The sequence below is a fragment of the Pterocles gutturalis genome, unplaced genomic scaffold (genome assembly GCF_000699245.1).
Source record: "Pterocles gutturalis isolate BGI_N339 unplaced genomic scaffold, ASM69924v1 scaffold43899, whole genome shotgun sequence".
Taxonomy (NCBI): Eukaryota; Metazoa; Chordata; class Aves; order Pterocliformes; family Pteroclidae; genus Pterocles; species Pterocles gutturalis.
The window spans coordinates 24,533-49,875 of record NW_010132278.1 but is presented as its reverse complement, the minus strand read 5'-3'; the positions used below and the strand labels follow the sequence as shown (position 1 = coordinate 49,875).

At 41.2% G+C, this 25,343-nt stretch overlaps 1 protein-coding gene across 1 annotated transcript; it reads left to right on the top strand.

Moving 5' to 3' along the window:
- Positions 1-980: 980 nt before the first annotated feature.
- Positions 981-8,926, top strand: ZEB1 (zinc finger E-box binding homeobox 1; the record flags this gene model as incomplete). The annotated part of the gene is made up of 3 exons (XM_010080849.1): positions 981-2,791; positions 4,337-4,517; positions 6,441-8,926. Coding segments are annotated over 3 exons (2,549 nt in total), but the record flags the coding sequence as incomplete, so codon positions are not given.
- Between the last annotated feature and the right edge of the window lie 16,417 nt (positions 8,927-25,343).

Sequence of the window (25,343 nt, the reverse complement as noted above, 5' to 3'; positions counted from 1 at the left end):
TTTTATATATAATAATATATTTTAATATATAAGTTAAATGTGGTCATTCGAAAGACATTCTCAGTTTCTGTCTTTAACTCAGATTTACCCATTAACAGAAAGTCTGAAAACAAGTTTTTAGGACATATTTTCCTTTATTATGAGTTGCTCAGCCATGATAATAGCAATGAAGTGTGTACCTCACTTAGAAATCCGCCCTCATCATACATCATCTTCGTTTCATTTCCAGAGGGTAGAGGCACTGTGCCTGTGAGTGAGAAAGCCTCAGTCAACATACTTTTCAATCAGAAGCAAGCCAGCTGTTTCGGCTCTTTCTTTTTCCTCTGTCACACAGACCCCCTAAAAAGCCGGCTCTTACTAGGGGTATAATGATTGCTTGGTTGTATGACTCTTCCTGGAAATTTAACCTGAATCTCTGAAGGCAAATATACATCTGTCTTCTACATGTATCTGGTTTCCCTTTACTTAAACTTTGCCTGGTTTTCATCTGATGAGTATTGTAGGAAGATATGGATATATTACATTTTGAGTTTGCTACAATAAAATATGCATTGCTCCTTATAGAATTATGATTTGCATTTATGGCATTTTTTCTTTACTTAATCATATTGTAATTTTTTTTCCATTCTGAAGTAGTTTATGCAGCTTCTGAAGTTAACTTGAATGGAGTTTAGTGAAATCTGCAAGTATCATATAGACTCATTTATGGGAAATACTGGAACATATCATGATCATGTGGGCTCCATCCTACATCTACTAGTGGATCACAAACTTATTAAAGGACTCTAGGATCAGAGCTGTAGATGACATAATTAACCTTACTGTTCAATTCCCTGTATAAGGTTTTTTTTTTTCTCCTGGGACTCTTTGAGAGGTCATTTTGATGTGTTCTGTTATAGTTGCTATTGCTTGATGAAGTCACTCTGTAACCTAGTAAACTATTGCATATGCCTTTTTTCTTTTTTTTTTTTTATCTTTAGGAGAGAAGCCATATGAGTGCCCAAACTGCAAGAAACGTTTTTCCCATTCTGGTTCATACAGTTCACACATAAGCAGTAAGAAGTGTATTGGTTTGATGCCCGTGAATGGTCGAGCCCGATCAGGTCTCAAGACGTCTCAGTGCTCCTCCCCTTCCCTTTCTGCATCACCAGGTAGCCCAGCGAGACCACAAATAAGACAAAAGATAGAAAATAAACCCTTGCAAGAGCAACTTCCTGTTAACCAAATTAAAACTGAACCTGTGGATTATGAATTCAAGCCCATAGTGGTTGCTTCAGGAATTAATTGTTCAACCCCTTTGCAGAATGGGGTTTTTAGTGGTGGTAGCCCATTGCAGGCAACCAATTCTCCTCAGGGTGTGGTGCAAGCTGTTGTTCTACCAACAGTAGGTCTGGTGTCTCCCATAAGCATCAATTTAAGTGACATTCAAAATGTACTTAAAGTGGCAGTGGATGGTAATGTAATAAGGCAAGTATTGGAAAACAATCATGCTAACCTTGCATCCAAAGAACAAGAAACAATCAGCAATGCATCTATACAACAAGCTGGCCATTCCCTCATTTCAGCTATCAGTCTTCCTTTGGTTGACCAAGATGGGACAACCAAAATTATCATCAACTACAGCTTGGAGCAGCCAAGTCAACTTCAAGTTGTTCCACAAAATCTAAAAAAAGAAAACTCTGTTCCTACAAATAGTTGCAAAAACGAAAAATTACCAGAAGATCTTACAGTGAAGTCTGAGAAAGATAAGAACTTTGAAAGAGAGAGCAATGATAGCACTTGTCTTCTTTGTGATGACTGTCCAGGAGATCTTAATGCACTTCAAGAATTAAAGCACTATGAAACAAAAAATCCTCCTCAGCTTCCTCAGCCCAGTGGAACAGAAGCTGAGAAGCCCGATTCCCCTGTCCCATCAGAAACTGGGGAGAACAACTTATCTCCTGGTCAGCCACCTTTAAAGAACCTTTTATCGCTCCTAAAAGCGTATTATGCATTAAATGCACAACCGAGCACAGAAGAGCTTTCAAAAATAGCAGATTCAGTAAACCTACCACTGGATGTGGTAAAAAAGTGGTTTGAAAAAATGCAAGCTGGACAAATTTCTGTGCAGTCTTCTGGACCATCTTCTCCTGAACAAGTTAAGTTAAGCAGTCCCACAGATAATGATGATCAAGCAGCAACTACAAACGTAAGCGAACCCCAGAACAGCACAAATAGCTCACAAAATCCTGTCAATACAACAAAATCTCAGACTTTACCAGGGGGATCAACTCTGAATGGTTCACGCAGTAGCACGCCATCCCCATCACCACTAAACCTTTCTTCGTCGAGAAATTCACAGGGTTATACGTACACGGCAGAGGGTGTACAAGAAGAGCCACAAATTGAACCTCTTGACCTTTCGCTACCAAAGCAACATGGAGAACTATTGGAAAGATCTACCATAACTAGTGTTTACCAGAACAGTGTTTATTCTGTCCAAGAAGAACCTTTGAACTTAACTTGTGCAAAAAAAGAACCACAAAAGGACAACAGTATTACAGACTCTGATCCTATTGTAAATGTAATCCCACCAAGTGCCAATCCCATAAATATTGCTATACCTACAGTCACTGCCCAGTTACCTACAATTGTTGCCATTGCTGACCAGAACAGTGTTCCATGCTTGAGAGCTCTCGCTGCCAATAAGCAAACCATTTTGATTCCACAGGTGGCTTATACATACTCGACTACAGTTAGTCCTGCAGTTCAGGAAACACCACCAAAACAGACCCAAGCCAATGGAAATCAGGTACTGCGGTCCCTGTATTCCTGTATGTTGTGTATGATGTAGTCATTCTGTCATGCTGAACCAACAAAAAACTGTCAAGACAAATTAAATAAAAATGTAAATATAAGCTATCAGGTTTATTCGGCTTGATTGATAATGGGTAATAGGTCCTCTGCAAAGCTAGTTAGCTCAGGCAGCCTGAGTCCAGACTGACAGAAACTGTGTAGTTCTGTGCACGGACAGGTCAGTTCTTCACCATATTCGGTCATTCAGAAGTGTCTTGTAGGACATTAGGGCTCAGTATTTTAAAGACAGTCTAATTCTCCTGATCAAAAACCGAATTAAGGATATGGCTTGTCTTTTTTGCTGGCTCCATATCTCCTCTTTCCCCACATCCAGAAAATAAACTCTTTGGAACTTTTGGCTACTCCCTTCATGTTGCTCTGCTTTTTTGGCTTGCAGAGTAGCTGAATTCATCCTGCACCATAATGGCACTTTAAACAAAATTCAAATGTATTCTCTACTGAAATTCAGGCAGGTATTTATCTTCATCTGCCACTCCTGTATCCTGCCCTGTTTCCCCCTGGGTACATCCAGATGTGATCTAATCGAAGTCAGTCCTGCTGAGAAACACCTGGGCATGTTGAGATAGTGACAGAGCACAACAGAGAAGGGGCTTGCGTAAAGACTGAGCATTTTTAATTAAATCTTAGAAATTGGCTGTTCAGCATTTTGGGCAGGTTTTGGTATAGCCAGAGACTGAGGAGCCTTGAAGAGTTACATGCTTGCTTATATGTTGAAGTTTATGAAACAGATGACATTTGAGGTACCTAATACCTACATTTTTCTATTCAGACTTAATAATATATGATAAAATTAATTCTGTGTGTGGTGATACTGCTGATATTAGTAGAAAATACTGTGCTTCTTGCAGGTGAGCTTCACTTCAAATACTTACTACAGTGACGATTTTTAAAAACTCTTTATTAGTTAAACATTTGAAATCCCCCAAATTTTAGGTTAAGTAGGATTTGTGGTATTTTTAGCAGGAAGAGGATAGTCAATATGCAGATTCAAATGATAACTTAAATAGCTTATTGTGAAAACTTCATCAAAAACTGCAGTCTTAACTTCCTTAAAATCCATGAGGGAGCAAAATGTGGGTGACAAACATACATTAGTTGAAAAGTGCAGTTAGATATTGAATTTGCTCTTCCAACTTACTGAGGTACTTTATAGGTCTGTAATCTTCTTTTCCTTCCTAACATCACATTTATTTTATGAACCCTAAAACATGAAGTGTCAGTGTAGTTTAGACCTGGCCAACAGTCAAATTTGGATGTGATTAAAGACAGAATTATGCATCTGTATGGTGGCAGGGACTGCAAAGCAGAGCGATGCAATGAAAGATTTTTTTGACTCTGTAAGTCTAAACAATTGTTTGGCTGTTTATGGAATTGAATGAAAACAACAGTGCAGCTTCAGCTTAAGTTTTATAAATTGTGTGCTGCATCAATGCATTTTTTTTTTTTATTGAACTCAACCTTTTTCGTAATTTTTCTTAAGGATGAAAGGCAAGACACTAGCTCAGAAGGAGTATCGAATGTAGAAGATCAAAATGATTCAGATTCAACACCCCCAAAGAAAAAGATGAGAAAGACAGAAAATGGGATGTATGCTTGTGATTTATGTGACAAAATATTCCAGAAGAGCAGCTCGTTATTGAGACATAAGTATGAACACACAGGTATGTACTAGAAAAAGCAGTTTAAGGTCATTATTTGATTGGTATTGTGTAACTGATAATCTCAACTGGAATCCAGATCTCGGAAAGTGTAGGGGGACGTGTAATAGAAGTTTCTTATTAGAAACCTATGTTTTGTATATTTGTTTGCCAGAACTGCAATTCTATGTTTCTTTAAATTTGAAGACCTAAACCCTGAATAGAAAAAGGGGGGTTTCTTCCGTCTGTCTCATGAACAATTATCTGCGAGCCACAGCCTGTAATCAAGGATGTATTACTTCTAGTTTACCTTGCCTGGTTATAAATTAAGAAAAATTAAAAATTAAAATTACAGATTAAGAATAAAGGATTACGTATGTGTATGATGTGAAAGACTGTATCTATCTAGAGTGAAGGATTTTCAAATGGACCCACATTCATAATTATTTGAAGTTAACAGCCATTCTTTAGATATGGAATCTAACCCCAAAAGAACACCCTTTTGGTTTTGATTTTTATTCTTAATGTCTCGTAGTTGTTTCTTTTGGCTCCAGTCCTGGCATCTTTAGTCTTTTTTTTTAAATAGCTGTTGCTCTCTTATTTCTTGTGTCAGGTCTTAAAAAAAAATTTCTTTTTAAAATTTTTTTTTGTTTATTCTACATATTAATGTTTTAATTTCATCTCACATATAGATTAAAAAGATTAAAAAATCCCTTTTGTCTTTCCCACTTGATCAAGTTTCTCAGGTTGTATTTGTTAAGACTATTTTCATACCTTTCCTGTCCTGAGACTCTTTTAACTCCTCCTTTTCATAACACAATTGCTCTTTCCACTCTACTTTTAAATTAAGTGCAGTGTTCAGAATCATAGAATTATAGAATCATTTAAGTTGGAAAAGACCCTTAAGATCATTGAGTCCAACCGTAAACCTGACATTGCCACGTCCACCGCTAAACCATGTCCCTAAGCACCACATCTGCACACGTTTTAAATACCTCCAGGGATGGTCACTCCATCACTTCCCTGGGCAGCCTGTTCCAGTGCTTGACAACCCTTTTGTTGAAGAATTTTTTCCTAATACTCGATCTAAACCTCACCTGGTGCGATTTCAGGCTGTTTCCTCTCATCCTATCACTTGTTAGCTGGGAGAAGAGACTGGCACCCACCCCGCAACTTCTTTGGCATAAGTTGACGTGGAGGTGTTGATCATCTGTATACTGTGACCAGAAAACTGCTGTCTTACTCTCTGTATCTTTTGTGTCTGGGTTAAGACTGTGCGAAGTTGTTTTGTGTAACAACTTTGAGTGTTGAAATCAAAATAATATTACTAGGCTCCTGCTGTGTTTATAAGAGACTCTAAAAACAAAGCATCAAGGTAGAAAACTGGAAAACAGCAAAAAGGACTAAGTCAACAAAGCAGATTTTTCTTGTTAACGTATGTGTAGTCAGCGAGTCTTGTGCATAAGCCACTTACCTGTGCCAGCCTAGATCTGAGATTTTCCTTTTACCTATAATATAGAAGAAGAACTTGGTACACAAAAACCAACATAAAAGCTTAATTGATTTAAAATTTCCATCTATGTAGAAAAATTAAAATGGTTTTGGGTTGAAACAATGTTTACTGCAAGAAAAATGTCTCCTTTTCTAATTTACTTATATTCACACTTCTTTGGTGATAAAAGTTACATTTGAGAATCTCTTTGTTCTTCTGTGTTCAGTTTTCCTAAATAACTTAGAAATTACTCCTGTAATTGTGGCAGTGTACCCTTGTCCTTTGGGCTCAGGTGAGAAACCCAGGCTGAGAATACATGGAGTAAAATGCCTTGTTAAATCAAGTTATTAAATTGTTGGTAATATGTTCACCAACAGCATTTTATGAGGAAAACAACAGTATACACTTTTAAAACTTGAGCTACAAGATGTCCAATTGTTTCCTTTATTTTGTAGGTAAAAGACCTCATGAGTGTGGAATCTGTAAAAAAGCATTTAAACACAAACACCATTTGATCGAACACATGCGACTGCATTCTGGGGAAAAACCCTACCAATGTGACAAATGTGGAAAGCGGTTTTCACACTCGGGGTCTTACTCTCAACACATGAATCATCGCTACTCATATTGCAAGAGAGAGGCAGAAGAGCGTGACAGCCCGGAACAGGAGGAGGCAGGCCAGGAGGTCCTCAATAACGAGCATGCTGGTGCCAGGGCATCCCCATCGCAGATTGACTCGGATGAGAGAGAGAGTCTAACCAGGGAAGAAGAGGAAGACAGTGAAAAAGAGGAAGAGGAGGAGGAAGAAAAAGAGGTAGAAGGACTTCAGGAAGAAAAAGAATGTAGCAAACTACAAGAAGTAGAGGATGAAGAAGAGGAAGAAGAGGAGGAAGAAGAAGAGGAAGGGAAAACTGAAGGTAACAAGAATGATGAAGTTGTAAATCAAGCAAGCAGTGCAGAACCAGAAGTTATACAGAATAACGGGCAGGTGTCAGAAGAAACAAACAAATAAAGCTTAAATGATAGGTTTTTTTATAAGGAAAAAAATTGGTAATGAAGTTCGTTCTATATTATACATGCTTTTCATGGAAACGCAGTAGCCTGCATACTGTGATTTCTGTTCACTACTGTGTAAAAAAAATATATATATAAAAAAAAAGAAAAAGAAAAAAAAAAGAAATCCAGGTGTGCCTGAACCTCAAACTTAGTAATTTTTCACACAGTTTTCAAAGTTAGGAACAAGTTTATAACATGAAGCAGATTAGAAAAATACAGTGACTCTGGAAGAAAAGATTTAACAGGTTGTAGGAAACCTGATTTATTAGACAAGCATCTGGCATTGTTTGTTTTATCAGTATTAATTTTCATTCTTAAGTTGATTAATTTTTAAGCTGTACAATTGGGAGAGATTTATATGATTTTTTTTTTTTTTTATGGTAAAACATTTCCTAAATCCGCTTCAGTATTTTCTTATGTTTTAAAATGTGAGAACTTCTGCACTACAAAATTCCCTTTCGCAGAAACCTGTAATGCAGTTGCAAACAGTGCTTGGCTACCTTTGTAAATTCAACCTAGAAGGTAGCGGTTTGTGACATTAGATGTTGTAGTAGAGCATATTATCATTTAAAGTGTATTGTTAGCCTTAAGAAAGCAGATGATAGAAGAACTGAAGTTTCTTACTCATGTGATTAAAAATGTAGTTGAAAAGATTGTCGTTGAGTTCTGATTGCAGGGACTAACAGTGTTAATACTGGTAAGGACAGCAAAGTCGTCAAAATCAGTGTTTGTAATTGTGTTTTGAGTATGTAGTAACAATATGAAGGATATGATATGAAGCTTTGTATCTCCTTTGGCCTTATGCAAGACCTGTGTGCTGTAAGTGCCATTTATCAGTATTACAAAGGCTCTAAGCAGCCTTTATCCAATGTGTGGCCTACAATAACTAGCATTTGTTGATTTGTATCAAACTTCTAAACTAATCATGGGGAAGAAAACACTCAGCCATCAGAGAAGTAAGAACACTGGTATATTTCATTATTTAATTATTTGGTGGTATTTTGGGTTAATACCTGACTTGCAGAATTTCTCTACAATAATTACAAGGGAAATTTTCTAATCTGCTTTATTGCTGTATTGGTTTACTTTAATTTCAGACACATACATGACATGTTATCTGGCTCATAAGTATTTTCAAATGTTAGTTATTATGGACCCCATTTATTAACAATGTTAGCTGATTTTTACCTATCAGTATTATTTTATTTCTTTTAGTTTATAGATCTGTGCAACATTTTGTACTGTATGTCTTCAAACCTGGCAGTATTAATACCCTTCTTACTGACATATGTACCTTTTTAGTTTTAGAAAACTTTTATATTTATGTGTCTTATTTTTATATTTCTTTATTTATTACACAGTGTAGTGTATAATACTGTAGTTTGTATTAATACAATAATATATTTTAGTATGAAAATTTGGAAAGTTGATAAGATTTAAAGTAGAGATGCAATCGGTTCTCTTGCATTGAGATTTGATTTAACAGTGTTATGTTAACATTTATACTTGCCTTGGACTGTAGAACAGAAGAATTAAAATGGGAATGTATTAATTTTACAATTGCAATCAATTCATTTTACCTTTACCCAGTTTTTAATATAAAGCTCTTAAATTTTGAAATTCACTGTGTGACTAATAGCATGATGCTCTGCAGTTTTATTAAGAGATTAGTCTAACCATAAAACTCTCATTTCCTTAGTAAGCCAAATTAGAATAATCTTATAAACAGTGTTGGGAACAATGTTTAACATTTTTGTGCCAATTTGTTCCTGTATTCATGTATGTATGTTACAAATCTGAAACTTCATTTTTAAGTTCCTTGTTACATCATGGTCATTTTCTAGTTTTTTACCAGACTCCCCATCTCACAATAAAATGCGTCAACAAGTCTGACTTTCTGTCATTATTCTGGTAATTTAGAAAATGGTTTTAAATTATTTCTATGAGATGTTATTCAGACATGGTTCCTACTTCAGTGTCAATACTCAGTGAAAGAAAGGCTTGAGTGCATGCAGGCAAAGGGATTGCTACATAAGTTTATTGATTCTACAAACATTAGTAGAACAACTGAGTTTTCAAAACGAACCATGTAGTTTTGTGATTTATTTTTTCTCTCTTGTATGTATCTAATACTGGGTTTAATCCTCTCTTTCAGTAAGACTGCTTTTAAATGAAGTAAGTTTATAGCAGTTTCCTTGATTTAGCAATATGCTAGTGCAAAGGTTGATGTATATATTGCTGTTAAACTTTCCAAAGATACGGTGCCAACACTACAGATAGATATAATTTCAGTAACATAGATATGAAGGCTTGAAAGTTGTATTACATATGCATGTTTACAATGTTTTGCAGTTTTCTGTTCTTTAATGATCCCTAAAAGGGGTTTTCACGTGTTAATTTTTGATTTTTTACATGACCATCATATAAGTTATTTTATATTCACATATCTAAGTTTTGAATGATCATCAATCATACCATCTCAACATTGATACATATAAAAGATTTATCCCATATATTGTTTTACTTTGTCTATATTTTGCTGTACAGTATAACAAATATTGCACTTCTAACTAACTCAGTATTATATCATTGCAGTAAACATAAGAAAGCTGTTTTTGAAAAAAAAAATTTATTGCGTTAGTGATGTTGCCTTGTAATTGTTATCGTAGCAGAATCAATCAGGTAGTTCAGGATTTCTCACAGGTAAAACTGGCTCTGCCCTGTTGTAGGTAATGAAACATCTTTTTGAAACTATTTTAAGATTTTTCACAATTTTCATAATCCGGGAACATCTTCCTTGTGTATAGTAATAAACCTAGTGAGACCTTTGTTGAAAATGAGGTGGAAATAATCTTTTGCTGTCTTTAGTAATAGAGCAAAGAATCTGAATACCTCCGAGGTTACTCTGCTAAGTGACAGCTGCACATGAAAGGCCAGTAACTTCAGTTTCCAGAACCTTAAATGAAGCAGGAGAGAACTATGCTTGGACAGAGAGCAAAGTCTGAGCAGTTTTGATTCAGGAAATATAATCAGTTTTAGGGAGAAAATTTATATTCATTACTTAGACTATGAAATGGTCGTTAACATTTTTATCTTCAGAATGGATTGGTGTATTGAATTTTGCACCTGTTAAGCTCAGAGATGCCTCTGATGTTTTTGACCTTATAACATTATTTATTATCAATTTGAAAACCACAAAAACTGTGATGCATCTTCATCTAGCAGAATAAACTCAGATGGAAAAAAAAGGTGCTTAGGAGACGTAGGCTTTGTCCCCAGCCCCCTCAGTGAGATGCCTGCAGTGCAGAGATCGCCCAGGCAGCTGTCTCCGTCCAGTCCATCCACCAAGGTACCAGGAGCAGTCCAGCCGCAGCCACGTGGACCTTCTCTGTCAGTTAATGGCAGGGTGGTTTTGAGGAGAGTAATTTTCACACATGAAAAAAAAGTGAAAGCGAAAGTGTAAACTCTTTGTATTCTGTCCTTTAAAGAAAAGTTGAAGAGAGCAGTAAAAATGGAATGTAGTTTTAATAAAACTTCACTGTCCTGTGGCCTCTCCTTTGGTCAGAAGGTATAAAGTGTATCAGTTGCCCTGTGTGCCCAGGCTGTTGTCTGCACCTGCTTCTTCTTCATGCTCACCTCATGATAGCTAAGCAGATGGGATGGTGGGCAGTCACCGGGCAAGACTGACAAAAGGAGAAGTGTCCTTTGAATGCAGCATGGGACAGAGCACTGACCTGAGCCTGAGGTTCTGGTTTTGGTTCTGCTACTGACTCATTTTATGACTCCAGAATATAAGTAATTGCTATGTTTCAACATCACAATTACAGTTGCAAATTCCTAACAATGGTATGCCCTCTTTTATCAGGTAATTTGAGAATCAGAAAAGATTACAGAATAACTATAGGAAGAATGTTACAGAAGAAGTAAATACTAAGTTTCATGCCCTGGGATGGGGGATACCCTTCTGAGATCCTGAGCAAAGGGGAGCAGACTTCAGGCTACAGAGAAAAATAGAAGATATGCTGAAGAGAAATAAATGTTTTTTCCTCTCTTAGTAGTATTTGTATGGCACCCAGTGGTGATTCTGGTTGTGTTCTCTCAAATTCTCCATAGCCACGTTGCTGGCTCCTTGCTGGTTATCTGGAGCAGCTTATCCATATGTGTAATTGTTAATATAGCAATGCTCAGCAATATTGTATGTTTGAGCTTGAAAGTTGTTTGGGTTTTGTTTTGTGTTTTTTTTTAATGGTATTGATTTACAAATAGTCACATGAAATAATGGATACTAAAAAAAGAAATCAGGAAATTTTGTTAGTTTGGCTAATCCCAGAGTGCCAGTGTGTTTCAATATCTGTCATACTTTTAGAATGCACCATGGCATATTAACCCCAGAATACTATATAGTTATCATAAGAGGCACTCTTCTCCAGACAGAGTGAGTAAAAATTGCTTAAACTGTCAACAAGTGTTGTGTTCACAGTCTTGAGTAAAATTATTCTAATGCAATTATTGCAGGTAAACCCCCAGTCAGTGTCTGTACAAGCAGCACTTCGCTGATGTTTGTGCTGGCAGCGTGTGCCTGGGATGGTGGTGGCCACAAGCCCAAGTGGCAGTTTGGAAGCAAAGCCATTTACAAGAGAGACAATATGACACTACTAAAAGCACCGGTTTTGCCACTGCAAAAAGGTACATTGTGGCTTTTATCATCAACGCGATGAAAGATCTGGAATTCACACTCCAACATAGAAGTCTGCAGCCGAGGAACTAAACTACTCTCTAGTGTACAAAAGACCATTAGAGGTGAAAGTAATGATTTGAGGATGAGAAAAGTCCATTTTGCTCATGGAGGCTGTAGTAAAGATAGAAGATGGCTTTTCAGCAGAGGAGGAGAAAAGAGGAAATAATAGTTTCATCTGTGCTGTCCTAAGCACTTCTCGAAAGTGTGTTCTTTTTAATTTATTTACTACCAGCCTATAAGTCTCCACACAGTTCTTTGCTCAGACAAGAGGTTTTGGTTTATGTTTTGCAATTCACACTCTGGTACTTAAATACAAGAGTGTTCTTTTTTTCTCTTTCCTTGGGAGAACAGCTTGTTTAATTGTGTCTAGGATAATCTATAAATTTCATAATGGAAATTCAATATTATCTTTTGAGGCTGTGTTATTTGCTCTTCATGTTTTTTCTTGGGCAGTTGTTCTAATGATACTTGCACAGTCTGATTTTCACAAAAAAAAAGTAATACAAAAGGGTTATGATAGTCAAATTAACTCTTAGAAGTGAACAAATATTTACAGCTTCTGTTTTATCCCTCTGCTCTTTCATGACCTTTGGTCGCTCATCTGTCACACAGTCTTCTTAACTGTGTTTATTGTGCCTGTCATACACATTGTATATGTGTTGTCTCTGGGGGAAACAATATCTTATGATCTGTTTCATTGCTTCACAAAAAAAAAAAAAAAACCTGCTCTTCTTTTAAACTAATTAGAAAATAAACTGATGTTTGGGATTAGACATGAAAAGTGCTGATGTCAAGAGCACTTTCGTGGCAAAGTTTGTCCTAGTAGCATGCCAAATGTGAAAGTCATGTAGTGTTAATGTACAATTGGGTAAAGTCCTCCGAGGCTGTACCTCTGCACTAGCAGATCCCCAAAAAGATCTTTAAAAATGAATGATCAGGACAATGGGAAATAATCTTTAAAATAAGTATATAGAGAATGCATTTTAGCCTTTCCTTGGGTTTTCTGTTGGGTCTCAAGTTCTCTGATTCTGCTTTTAGATTTTAACCTTTCTGTACTGGGGCCTGTCCTTGGGTTCCGCTCATCTGTGTGTAGACTCGGGTTTGTGTGGTAATCACAAGATCTGCATTGGGTGTTAATTCAGGAATTAAGGGGATAAATGAGTTAAACCCTAAAAAACCTGAAACACACCTACACTAACTTTGTGTTGTTTCCTCATGAGTTTCTGTTCCTCTTTTACCTGGAAAGTCTGATCGCTTTTGCAGACCCTGGCTGAAGACAGACCACAAGTCTGACGGCACTTTGTATGACTGGGTCCTGTTTCCATCCCTTAACTGTTCAGGGCCTTTCTGTTTAGGCCAAATCCTGTGTGACTGTTGATGAATATCACAGGAACCCTTGAATTCTATGAAACTTTCTAAATTTTTAATGACAGGTAAGCTATTCCAAAGGTATAGAAGGAGCATTTTGCTCTTTTCAGTGTGCAAGAATAAAATCTGTTGGATCAAGTTGTTCAAAGCTGGACCAAATTGTTCAAGAAACAAGTTCATTGGAAAATCATGCAAAATTCAGAAAATAATGAGGGCTTCCAACAGGTTTGTAAAGTCATGTTGCTATACACAAGAAGGGTACTTGGAATTCTTTTCTCTCTCTCAATCAAATCAACCCAATAATGGGAAAAAACTTAAGTGGACAGCAGTCCTTGATTTCTTTTGTTCAGGCTGAACGTAATGCTGTCACTGGTCTCCTCCAAACCAGGAGCTGAACAGCTATCTCACTTGTAGTACTTCATTGTGAGTCCTTAGAAGCAGTAAGTGTTGGAAAGAGGGGAGGAAGGTTTAACCTTTCTGATGGTTGGAGCTGGTTGTGCTGCCAGCAGCACCTTTCCACGAGCTGCTGCTGCTAACAGCTAGGGAGTGTTTGAAGTGGTTATGGTTACAGCCTGACCAGGTCAAATTATCTCAGCTGTGGTTGCAGAGATAACAGGGGCTTCAATCAAGCTGACTAAGTTGACCTTGAGTTATCTTTTTTCCCCATTTAGACAGCTCCAAACAGTTCCTCTGGCAGGAGCCAGGAACCATGCTTTGGAGGAGCTGCCAACCTGCATCACCCGAGGCCAGAGAACAGCCACTCCTCAGTCTGTAAATTATAAATTCTTGAGAATAGTGACTCTTGTTCCTCAAAACATGGCATTGTCTTTAGAATCTTTTTTTAATCTTTTTAATTGGGCTTCTTCATATTGACATTCCGGTCTCTAAGACAATCTGTTGTGTCAAGTGTTTCTTCTAATATCCTGAAGCTTAGTGAGAGGTCCTTCATAAACCAAGGAACAAGGGATTCTAGCATTTGCACTTGTGATGGGTGTTATCACAATTTCTGTATCTTTCCTAACCCTGATTATGAGGCTAGTTTTCTTGGCTTGGTTTAACAAAAAAGAGATAAAAAATGAATTGATGAAAGATAATGCAGCTTGCACAGAGTTATTCAGGCAGAGCTGTAAATAGAACTGAGGTCTCCAACATGACCAAGCAACCTGCCTTTTACTTTAACATGCAGGTTGTTTCTGAAGGAATATGGCAAATAAAGCATTTCTGTGATTTTCAGTGGCACAGCGGAGTTTGCTCTTTAGCAGCTACACCGCTTGACAAGCTTATCCTCTTACATTGCAGTGAAGAGACCTGTTCTTCAGCTCAAGCAGCAAAGACTCAGACAATAAGACCATCTTATCCAGGGCCAGCAGATGCCAAAAAAGGGCTGGTGGGACATTCGGCTAGGTGGTCACTTGCCACTAGGAATTTACCTCCAGAACTGTTTCCAGAAACCAGTAACAGTTTTGTCCTGTTGCTCCCTGCGTGGGCTGAGGCAGGTGTCGCTGCTACAAGCACAGCGGCGAGGGTCCAGGAGTCTTCAGGTTCTGCTGGTGACTCTTATGGAGGGGAAAGAATGAAAGCTTTGCTGGTTCTCCACAGCTTCTGCTGGCCCAATACATCATCTTGCTCTTTGTAGGTTTTTCTGTGAAGGCCACCCATCAGGGACATGTTGTCTGAGTCCTGATGGGTCCCCAGTAGGGCTCCAGCTATAACCCCTGGGGGAGAAGAGTGGAGGGGAAAAACCACCTCAGTGCAGCAAATTGTTCCATGTATGACTAATTCTTCTTTACAGAAATCACTGAACTGCTGATTACTTACGTAAGCAATACCATTGTGGGATCTCTCTTTTCTCCTTTGCAGTAAGAATATTCTGGTGGTTTTTGATGTTAAGGAAAACAAAAACTTAATTCCTGCTTTACTGTAGTTTATTAAGAGCATTTAATGTAGTTCCTAACTGCAGCCCCGCCGTCTCTGTTCACAGAACAGCAGTGCTGCATCGCCTGCTCTCTGAGAATGGAAATGTATTTGGTTCAGGGAAGTCTGAATCTGTTCAGCACACGGTATCTAAAACTAATTTAAAATATCTGGAGTATTTAATGCCAAAAAATACTAATATTTAATTAACAGAACCATGTAAAGGCCGAAGACCATTTATGTTCCTGAATTTTTAAACTGTATTAGAAAAGCTCTGTTCAGGTCCATTTCCCTGCTCCTCCTGCTACCTAGTTCCTACCCAGCTGCTCTCAGTTTTGCCCTGTAGGCCCGACCCACCCAAACACATCTGTGTCCCTTGTGACTGCTGTAGGTAAATAAGATTAATCTCATGTTGCAGCTGTGCTTCAGTGACTGTCTCTACTGCTGCAAAATCAAGCATTTGAAAACACCGAAAGAGGAGGCAGCCTAGCTTCATTGGCACAGCAGAACTGGCTTATGTGGTCAAGCAGACAATTGCAACACAGTCTAGTCATATACATCCTTCTAAGCAGGAATTGTAAATTTCTGTGGGATTTCTCATGGATAATACCTTCATATTTCACAAATTAGCTTTTCCTGTAGTTCTACTAAGTGAGCTGTCTTCTGTAGCTTCTGAAGTGTGCTTTACCCACCTTTCTGCTTCGGTGTTTGGACGTGTGGTGTTACCTGATGTGGGGTTTGCTAGGGGCATGCAGGGCCCAGCTCTCCTTGTGGAAAGCAGAGCCACTGCTCCCCCAAAAGGTCTGTGTTACCAGCAGTGTCCTGCAGCACAGGGAGATGCTCTGCTGAATGACTAGCAGTGTTAAGGGGTAGAAGAATGCTTCTGTATAATCTCTGGGGTGCTCTGAATTTGGGATAATGACATATTTCTTAATTTATTACTGACATTTTTTGCCTAAGTATCCTTGCAAAATACTATTCCATTGCTATTAATATTCTGTAGCCATCTACCTTGTTTTTGGTCTCAGTCTCCTAAGCAATGGCATTTGTAAGCCTGTGCTGTGTGTTCCCTTCTCTCATCTTACAATACCTTTTGTCCTGATGACTCTTGCTGGCCAACTTTGACAGAAAAGATGATGTGTCAAAGATGTGAATCTTTGCATGACTTGTGAAACTTGGCTGCCTAGGGCAGAGGAGCAAACTAATGTCCTTACAAGGCAAGGGAAGTCCCTTCCTATCCTAAGTGTGGTTCTGAGCCATTTGTAGCATGTGCCATTGCTTGTCCAGACAAAAAAGATAGAGAAGGTGATAGAGGGTTTCATTAGTTCAGTTGCTCTCTTGTTAATGCTGTTATTTGAGAGGACAAAAGATAAAAGAAAAAATACGCGAGCAAGTATGAATTTCTAATTAGTAGTTGACTATTGCACTCCCTTCAAAAAGGAGATTTAAATTTGGTACTAACTGCAGTGGCTGGCCATTATTTACATGGGACACTGCCAACAGGACTGACACCCTTGTCTCCATCTCAGGCTAAGACTCACATTTATTTGTTCACTCTCCAGCCAAAGAAATACAAAATTTTGTCCTGCAAAGTAGAACTAAACTCAATTATAGAGTTTTTGTCTTCTAAGAGGGCCAGAACAGAGCATGCTGCCTTTCAACCTTCTCATTTAGACGGAAAAACTGAATGCAAGTTTCATATGTCCCTCATGAGTGCTGTAACATGGACATAATCATGGATTATCCGGTTATTTCCACACCAGTATGTAGCTCAGTCCAAATGGTTTAAGTGGGTTTAAGGCTGTTTTGCCATGCTTCCCAAGGGATGCAGGTGAAGGAAGACCTGGTCTCTGGGCTCTGATGGATTAATCAGCACGTTGATGCCAGTGGACTTCCGGGAATGGCCAGAAGCAGATGTTTAAACCTCCTGAGAGCTGTATTTCCCAACACTGAGCCTGCGAGTCAACAACCACTGCAGTCAGCATTAGCAAGTGCTGCTGCTGCTGAAAGGGAGAATCTGGCTCCCTCTCCTCCACTGGTCTCTGCCTCTGCACCGTGCCCTCTCCTGGGCTGGTACAGCCCCATCAGGACCAGTCCAGTTAACAAGCAGTCAGTCATTTTTGCTGTGTTACTTTTCAGCTGGATCAGTTCACTGAGTAACACAAAAGCTTTTGCCAGAGCAAGAGAAAGGAAGGTTGGTTGCTCTTGTAAACTGGTGTAAAGCAGGCACTGAGCATGTGCTGGGCCTGGGGACATCCTTCCCGCCTGAGGACAGCAGCACCTGGCTGGTGCTTCTGAGGGCCACAGTTTTGCGTAGAGCTGCTGAAAGTAAGTAGTAGTTCAGGTGGAGCAGTTTGGTCCTGGTAGTGGATCTAGATGAAGTACCTTTTGAAGATGTTTTACTTACTGATAAGATTCATCATCTTCTTAATGCCTTTGATTTTGCCCTTCTGAAATGTTCTCAGCTTGAATTTGAAGCTGGTTTGCCAAAGAGCAACAACCTGTACAGAGTTTATTTGGCCAAGACACATGCCCCAGTACCAATGGTGGGCAACCATTCAGGAAAGAGTCTCTCATTGCGGTCTGTAGCAGTACCAGCTCGCAGTTAAACCCAAACTTCTGGGTTTGCTCTGCTCTTAGTACTGCACTGACATTTGTTTCCCTAAAATGCAGTGTAACCAGTGTCGTGTAAACAAACTTCTTTGTTCCCTGTATATGCGGCTTCACAGACAACAGCTATTGCTAAAAACTTTGTTTATTTTATGATGCAAGCAGGTCAGTTTGGCTTTGAGCTAAGAACCACCTCCTGTGCTGGTTGACTTAAAACAGTGCTTCCCCCCTCTCCCACTCCTGTGGCTGTGCTCTGCATCCTGCTGGGTTTGATAAAAATGACAGGTAGGGGCTGCATTACAGGTATTCTACCCTTCTGGGTTTGCTTTATCCATCCCACGGTTTCTGTACATTCCAGTAGGGACCAGAATGAAGCCAAGAATGATGATGTTTAAGATTGTACTGATAGATGAAACCTGAAGTCAATTATAAAGGCGAATGTGACTCCAGTGAGAGTGGGCTGCTGGCAGCGCAGCACCTCCGCAAAGGCACAGGGCTGCTTTGGTCCGGGCTGATGAGTTATTGTCAGAGCTAGAACATGTCCTTCACCCTGTTGCGTCAACGTCTCTTTTTCACTTTCAAGCTGTTACAAGAGCAGAGGCCACAATTAGCTCTAAAAGTCATTTAGCATATTCAAAATCAGAATGGGTTGGGTTTTCCCTTGCTTACAAATGAGCCACTGGCAGCAGGATGTCATCATGCTGAGACTACAGAATAGATATAAGAAAGGACCTGAGGGCCTGACCCTGGAATAAATTCCAGGCATCCCAGTTGGGAAGCAACGCAGTGCAAAGGGAAAAATCATCACCAAAATGTGATGCAAATCGGTTGGCACTGCCTTGGCTCAGGGATGCGCTTGGGTCCTTCTGTCCACACAAGCTCCTAAACAGACATTCTCTGTGAGAATCTGTGATTTCACAGACCCGTGCTGGCAGAGCTCGCTGCGCTCTTTCAAACCCCACAGCTGCCCATGTCCAAAAGGTAGAATTATTCATGTCAGGAGGAGGAACCCAATATCCTGTTGAATCCATCATCACCTCAGTGACTGAAAACTGTAACCCAGCAGACACAGGCTATTTCAGAGCAGGGCTGGGGTGCTCCCTTTCCTTTTACCAAGGATGTTTTCCTCTTTAGACAGTATTTCGGGACCTGGGCAAAAGGAGAAGATGGCGGAAGGAGACAAGAGTCATACAAACAAGCACAGGCACCAGAGGGAACCTGTATCTGATCCCATGGAAAGCGCTGTCCCTTAGTGGAGAAGATGCCCCTGTGCCTATTTCTGTGTCCCAAGGACTGGTACTTGCACGTTCAGCCACCATGATGGAGTAGGAGATGACAAGCACCAGACTGAGCAAAACGGCATCCTTGGTGAGTGCTCTCGCTACAAGCTGCTGTATAAGGGACAGGTACCTCCTCTACCTAAGCTTTAGAAGAAAACACCATCTGTGCCTGTGTTTCACAAAGGGAAGAAATCATCAGTACGCATGAGATGGGCTCTGGGCACAGCCAGCAGGTCAGGATCCTCCAGAGATTTTGGGATCTCCCAAAAACAAGTTGTCCTTCACCTCGTTGCCCTGGGCAGGGAAGAGGTGCTGACCCACTGGCACTGGGGTCCTGGGCAGCCAGGACCTCTGGGTGGCTGCCAGAGGGGCCAAGGACTGTTACAGGCACTTGCATTAGATCTAGCTTTTGCTATCTACGTCATGTCAGTAAATACATAAACTGGCTTTCTACCAGCTGTGGCAATGAAAAAGAAATGCATCAGTGTCCATTGCCTCGCTGGTTTTCACTCAGTCTCCGTACGAAATCTCTCTGGCAAAGAAGATGGCCCTGCAGTGTTTTCAGAGCTGACCCCACACAAGTGTTTTTACAGCTCTCTGATGATCAGCAAAGCTTCCAAATTCCCAAAGATCAGCCTCATTCCCCCTGCCCCCAGGCAAGCACCGTGCTTCCTTACTGAATAAAAACCCAATGTATTTTTGTGGGGGTCTGAGGGGGTATTCCTGCCTTACGTTGTCCCTTTCTGTCAAAGTCAGGTGGTAGAGCTGCCCGCAGGGGGACAGCCAGGAGCCCGTATCCTACCCCAGTGCAGGAATAAGTGGGGTAGGAGGCAGAAATCACAGATTACAGACGTCAGATTGAAGGATGAAAACAATTGAAACATCTCTACAGCAGGAAAAAGTCCCTGTCTCTGCTCCAGTTTTCCTACCATTAGAGGAAAGATAAGTATGAATCTTTATCCACGGGCATGCTGTGGGATCTAATTTCAGTAATGCCTGGCCAGTGAAGCATCGGAGCTCTAGGAGAGCTGTAGCCATGCAGGTGGATTTGGAGCATCACCTGCAGCACGCAGGCAGCCTGGCGTTCAGTCGCCAGATGCCCTGTGCAATATGGGCTGTCCTGTACTTACTGCTCAGATCTCAAGCCTCATCTGAAGGGAAGACAGGCCATGGCTTTCCTGCACTTTTGCTGCAACATGTTAAACCCCACAGGTTCAGTGCAGCTCTGCCGTGGTTGCAGCACGCACAGGGCACTGCGCTTGAAGAGATGGCACATCTCTGGGCCTGCTCAATGTTTACAGTCTGACCAGCCTGCTTGACTCTCCCCCAGATAGATCTGCTTCAAGCTGCTTATTATTTTTTGCAAAAGCTCTATTATCCATGTGGGGACCTGCCTCTCAGTTTTTCAGCTGAGGTTTTTTGTTTGTTTTGGTTTTTTTTAAAAAAAAGAAATAAGGGAGAGAAGACAAGCGTCTTGCCCTTTGAGGAGATGGGTGGGGAAGGTATCGGTGGAGCACCCTCAGTATTACGTGAGAAGAGGCAAATCACTGCTTTTCTTTTGAAGGCGGGAGTTGCCATGAATCCTTTTTCTACTGGACAAGGTGGGCAGCAGGGCTGCTGAGGTCCAGTCTCTCGCGACACTGCTAAGCTAGAGACCATCCAGACAGAAAAAGAGCACGGCAAACCCTGCTAAAAATGTGCAAGAAGTAGGCACAGGACAACCAGGCAGGGAGATAGGAGAGTCTGGGGCTCCCAAGGGCTTGGGAACGGGGTGTCCAGGAGCTTTGGGTTCCCCTGTGGTGGCTGCCAACACCAGTCCCCCATGGACCTGCTTGGCTAGAAACCCAGGCTGTCCACATGTGGGATAGGAAGAGTATGTTCTACCTTCTATTTGCCAAAATATAGTTTTTATTTACATTTATTAATGCAATTAGCTCAATATTTATTTGTAAAAAGTAAAAAGCTTACTTCAATTTCAAATATTATGAGACAAAACATTATGAAGGATGACTTCAATATGTACTTTGCATGCTTATTACTGCGGCTAGGTGAGAAGGGTTCATGTGCAAGCAGACTACAGCCCTGAAAGGCTTTTGTTCTTCATAACCACACTTCTCCAAGACACAACGAGCTACGGAGAAACGTTACAGCCAGATAAAACTGGAGGCAGTCCTACTTCAGCTTTATTTAAGCCAGTTGTGCAGTACCTCACAGTAAAGCCACCAGTCATTAAGCAGCAGAATTATTTACCTTTGTTTCATAGAAGAAAATCTTTCCTGGAATCAATCTGGTATTTCTCCTTTTCACTTCCGGTGTTTCCCAGTGAGCCTCTGCTGGACAACTTGTTCTAGAGACAGGAAACTGCATCTGGACATGATGGAGGATGCTCACGATTGGACGTCAGGCTTTGTACAGCTGTTTCCTCAGCTGACTCAGGAGAGGGACTCTCACTCCTTACAGGCTTTTGCTTTTTGGGGCTAGTAACTGTAAATCTGCATTGTGAAGACCTTTGCCACTGGTAGTAACAAGCTCTCTCAAAGAGCTGACACTAAAACCTCTGCACCTTGGGAGCCAGGTCACAGGATTATCTCAGTGACCTGCAGTAACACTGACGGGGACGGACGCCATCCCTCACCTGCAGTGCTGGGTGTCGTTCCATTATCTAGCAGCGCTTCCCTTTCACTGTTTTCAAGAGGGGCCCAAAATACAGCAATAATCAGGATATTTTAGTGCAATAAGTACAGAGAGCCAAATGAGAATAAACTGTCCAGAATCTTGCACAAGAAATGGAGACAAAGGGTAGCTGAAAATTTGGAAGTTGCCCACATTGCCTTAGAGATGGCTGCCAGCAGCCTACATCTGTGCACCATACGAGCAAGTGAGAAAGTGTCTTTGAGAAGGGTGTAATGTTGATCCTGTGTCAATAATGGATCTACTCCAAGGTACTGAATCATCTGCTCTATATTTCAGTATGTTATTTCTTACACTTGTATGGATATCCAAGTAGTTGACCATCTACGCCTAAAACACTGCATTAGAAAGAGAAGCTAAGATGTGGCCGTCACCAGCCAAAATACTCACAGTGCTAGGAGGTACTTTGGACTCTCCTTCAGGTAACATGTCAGCATCAGAATCAAATGATCACCACATGTAGCTCTACAAAGCTCCTGCATTAGCTCTGCAGAGAGCATCTCTGCAACAGTTATTGCTGCATGGTTAAGTGCCAGTGCAGGTGAATTAAATTGTTATTGGCTCCAAGTGTGACTCCCACATGCCATTAATTCATTACCTGTGGCTGAATTGCCAGCAGAGTGGTGCAAAGCTCTTTCTCATCTCAGGAAGTATTACTGAAAAAGAAGAGGTTTCTCAGTGGAGCCCTAGCAGAGAGGCCCATAGGCCATCCCAGATGTGGGATAAATGCATGTGAGAAGTGGGATTCAGAAAGTAACAGTTTAATCCATGTCCTATACACTCACCCCAAATGAGAGGAGCAAATAGGGACTTTTACTGTATGTGACATGGAAGGGAATGATTCATAGCCACAGTTTTTCCTTCCTTTTCTCTCCTACAGCCTCTCATTGACCTGCTGAGGGTAGTTCTCTTCCTTTTACAACATAATTTGCTATGCCTTGGGAGGGTTGAGATGCTCTTTTGTGTTGGGGTGATAGCCCCAGCAGCACCAGTGGAAGGCAATTATGATGCTGGCCATGCTCTCTCCTTCCCTGAAGAGTTAACTCATTCCATCCTCCTATTGTTGAGGAGTTTCCCCAGGACCTGTGGAGAGGCAGGATCCTCCCCTCTCTGCAAAGGGTTTTCTTCCTGGTAACACAGCAATCCATTAGCTCTTGTAGCTGTTGTTCTTGAAGTGAAAGCTCTGTGCTCTAAAGCCCAGCAGGAAGAGATAATTAGCACTAAATTGTGTATTCTGGGCAAAATCCATCCACTTCTGCCAAGACTACACAAGGCCTCAGATACAGTGGAAATACATGTGGGGTGGATGCTTTTTGCATAAATGTGGAAGGAAGTCTGCATGATTGCACCCTTGGTCAGCATGGCCCAGAAACAGGATCTGGGGTCAATGTGGGTCTGTGCCAGCTCCACACCCTGGGCAAGCAGAAGGTTTGGGAGTAATGGCTCCAGCAAGGGGAGGGGAGGCAGTGCCAGCAGGGATGTGTGGCTTGCAGTAATGTGCTGGGGAAAATAGCCGCTACCCCCAGCACTCCCCTTGTCCTGCTGCCTTCCTTGGCTTTCACACGTGCACCCCACTGCCACCCTGCTGGGCACTGTATTCCACTTGGTCCTTGGACAAGTTGTGCTTGTGGGTGCCCCAGGCTTCAATTTGGGAGCCTCTGTTGTAGGACAGACATAAACCCCATCTCCTGCCCAGTAGTGTCACTACAGCATGGTGTAATTCTTTATCCATGCACCGACCGCCCCTGTTATATATGATTTAATAAACACACTGTTGTTCTGATGCTTCTGCCTCTGCTTAGGCAGCAGGCACAGTTCAGCTGCTGGAGTGCAGGCTAGTTAACCATTTTCCCCTAGGAGGTGCCACCTGAGTCCAGCTGCTGGTCCAGAAACATGCAGGTCTTCTGTAGGTCCCGTGTCGTACCTGCCAGCCCTGGCAGGTGCTCCACTGGAGGTGCCCGTGTTGGAAATCACTCAAGCCCTGTGTGTCAAGGTTGTGTTTCCCAGAGCAAGAAGCCGCTAGGCTGACTGACACTGTGCAGTAAGAATCATTGTGTCCCAGAGCTTGTCTCAGCTTAATCACAGGACCAAGGCAGGACTAAGGCGTACAGTCTCACAGATGATTGGATGTGTGCAAAACCAGATCCTGAGGGGAATCTTGAAGGGCTTTAATCTGAGGAAGGTCTGGTTCCTCTAAGGACATATTAAATGCCTGAAAATGCTCTAACAGGTGGTCTAAATTTGCTCTGCAAAAGCAGTCCCGCTGTACCAAGCCCACCAAACAAAAGCTGAGGGCAGAAGACATCACACTTCACATCACCAGTTTATAATGGGCAGAAAGAAGTCAGGTTTCTGCTCGACAGTTAAGCGTTGTTAGGTTTGCCACATCTTTGCATTTACAGACAAAAGATGCCCACTCCATCAGCCTTTTGTCTCAGGCTGCGTTTTCTAAACCTTTTGTCTTTCATATGAGCTCCTTTGGACCTTGTCCAACTTCAATTTTCCTTAAAGCATGGTGCCGAGAATTGGACACCAAACTCTGTCTGAGACTGCACCGGTGCCAAGTAGAGCACAATAATTGCTTCTATGTCTTACATAAAACACTCTTGCAGGTGTGTCCCGGGATGACGTTTGCCTTTTCTTGTATTGTGGGCAGAAAGACCAGGGACTCCCATGGTTTCTGGATCTCTAAAGGCTGTGGGTCCTTCTCTGCACAAGGCTGCCTGGCAGGTGCCACAGGTTGGGCTTGTTTTGCATTTGACTTTTTCCCTCATAAGTGTTCTTTGACTGTCAGCTCTTTGGTTTCTGTCTGTTCCTTTGTGCTTTTCAGGATAAATTTGAACTCAAACCTGTCTTCCAGTGGGAAACAGGATAAGATGACTTGTGGACATGATCACTTACCTTAGTTTGGGTACTAAAAGCATAGCCAATGTGTATTGGCTGTATGGCCTTGTGCTTGAGAGGCAAGGAGAATTAGTTTACCCAAAAGACCATAACACTTGAGATAAATTACTCCTGGTTTCCCTTCCTTATTAGGTATCATAGTGATTTCGATATTTAGCAGACAATTCTCAGATAAAACAAAAATTGTACAGGTTGTTTGCTGCCTCCTGAGCTGCTCCTCCTGGTCCCTGCCTACAACTGGTTGCCTCAGAACTGGTTTTTATTCCACCCCTGCTAGGGACCAGATGTGACGTGGTCTCGAAGCTCTGTTCAGTGCTAGGTTTGCCATTCAGGTTACTGGGCCAGTATGGTAGGTGGTGAGCAGCAGCCAAGGTGCAGTGGGATCTAGTATAGTGCCCACGACTGAGAAGTCTGCTTCTCATTCTGTGCATAGAAAACAATCAAGGGCAAGATCACCCTCAGACATGCGATCTCATACAGGTCACTGCATCCTCCTTGTGGGAAGCATCATGCATTGATATTGAACGTTGGGTCATGCCATAGACTCAAGCCTGAGTGCACCATGCCAGGCCTGGGCAGGGTCACCCTGCCGTGTTGTTACTCCATCATGCCATTAAGTAAGCTGCAAAGAACTTTCTGGCATACAGCTGTCAAATGTATCATGATTAGATCAGAGTTGTGCAGTGAGATTTCATGTTTTCTTAGCTGATGCATGATGTTACATGCCAACTTTGGCTTTTATAGCAGTGTTGGGCCACTGCCTTTGCCTACTCTGTGCCAGATTCGTGACAAACCTT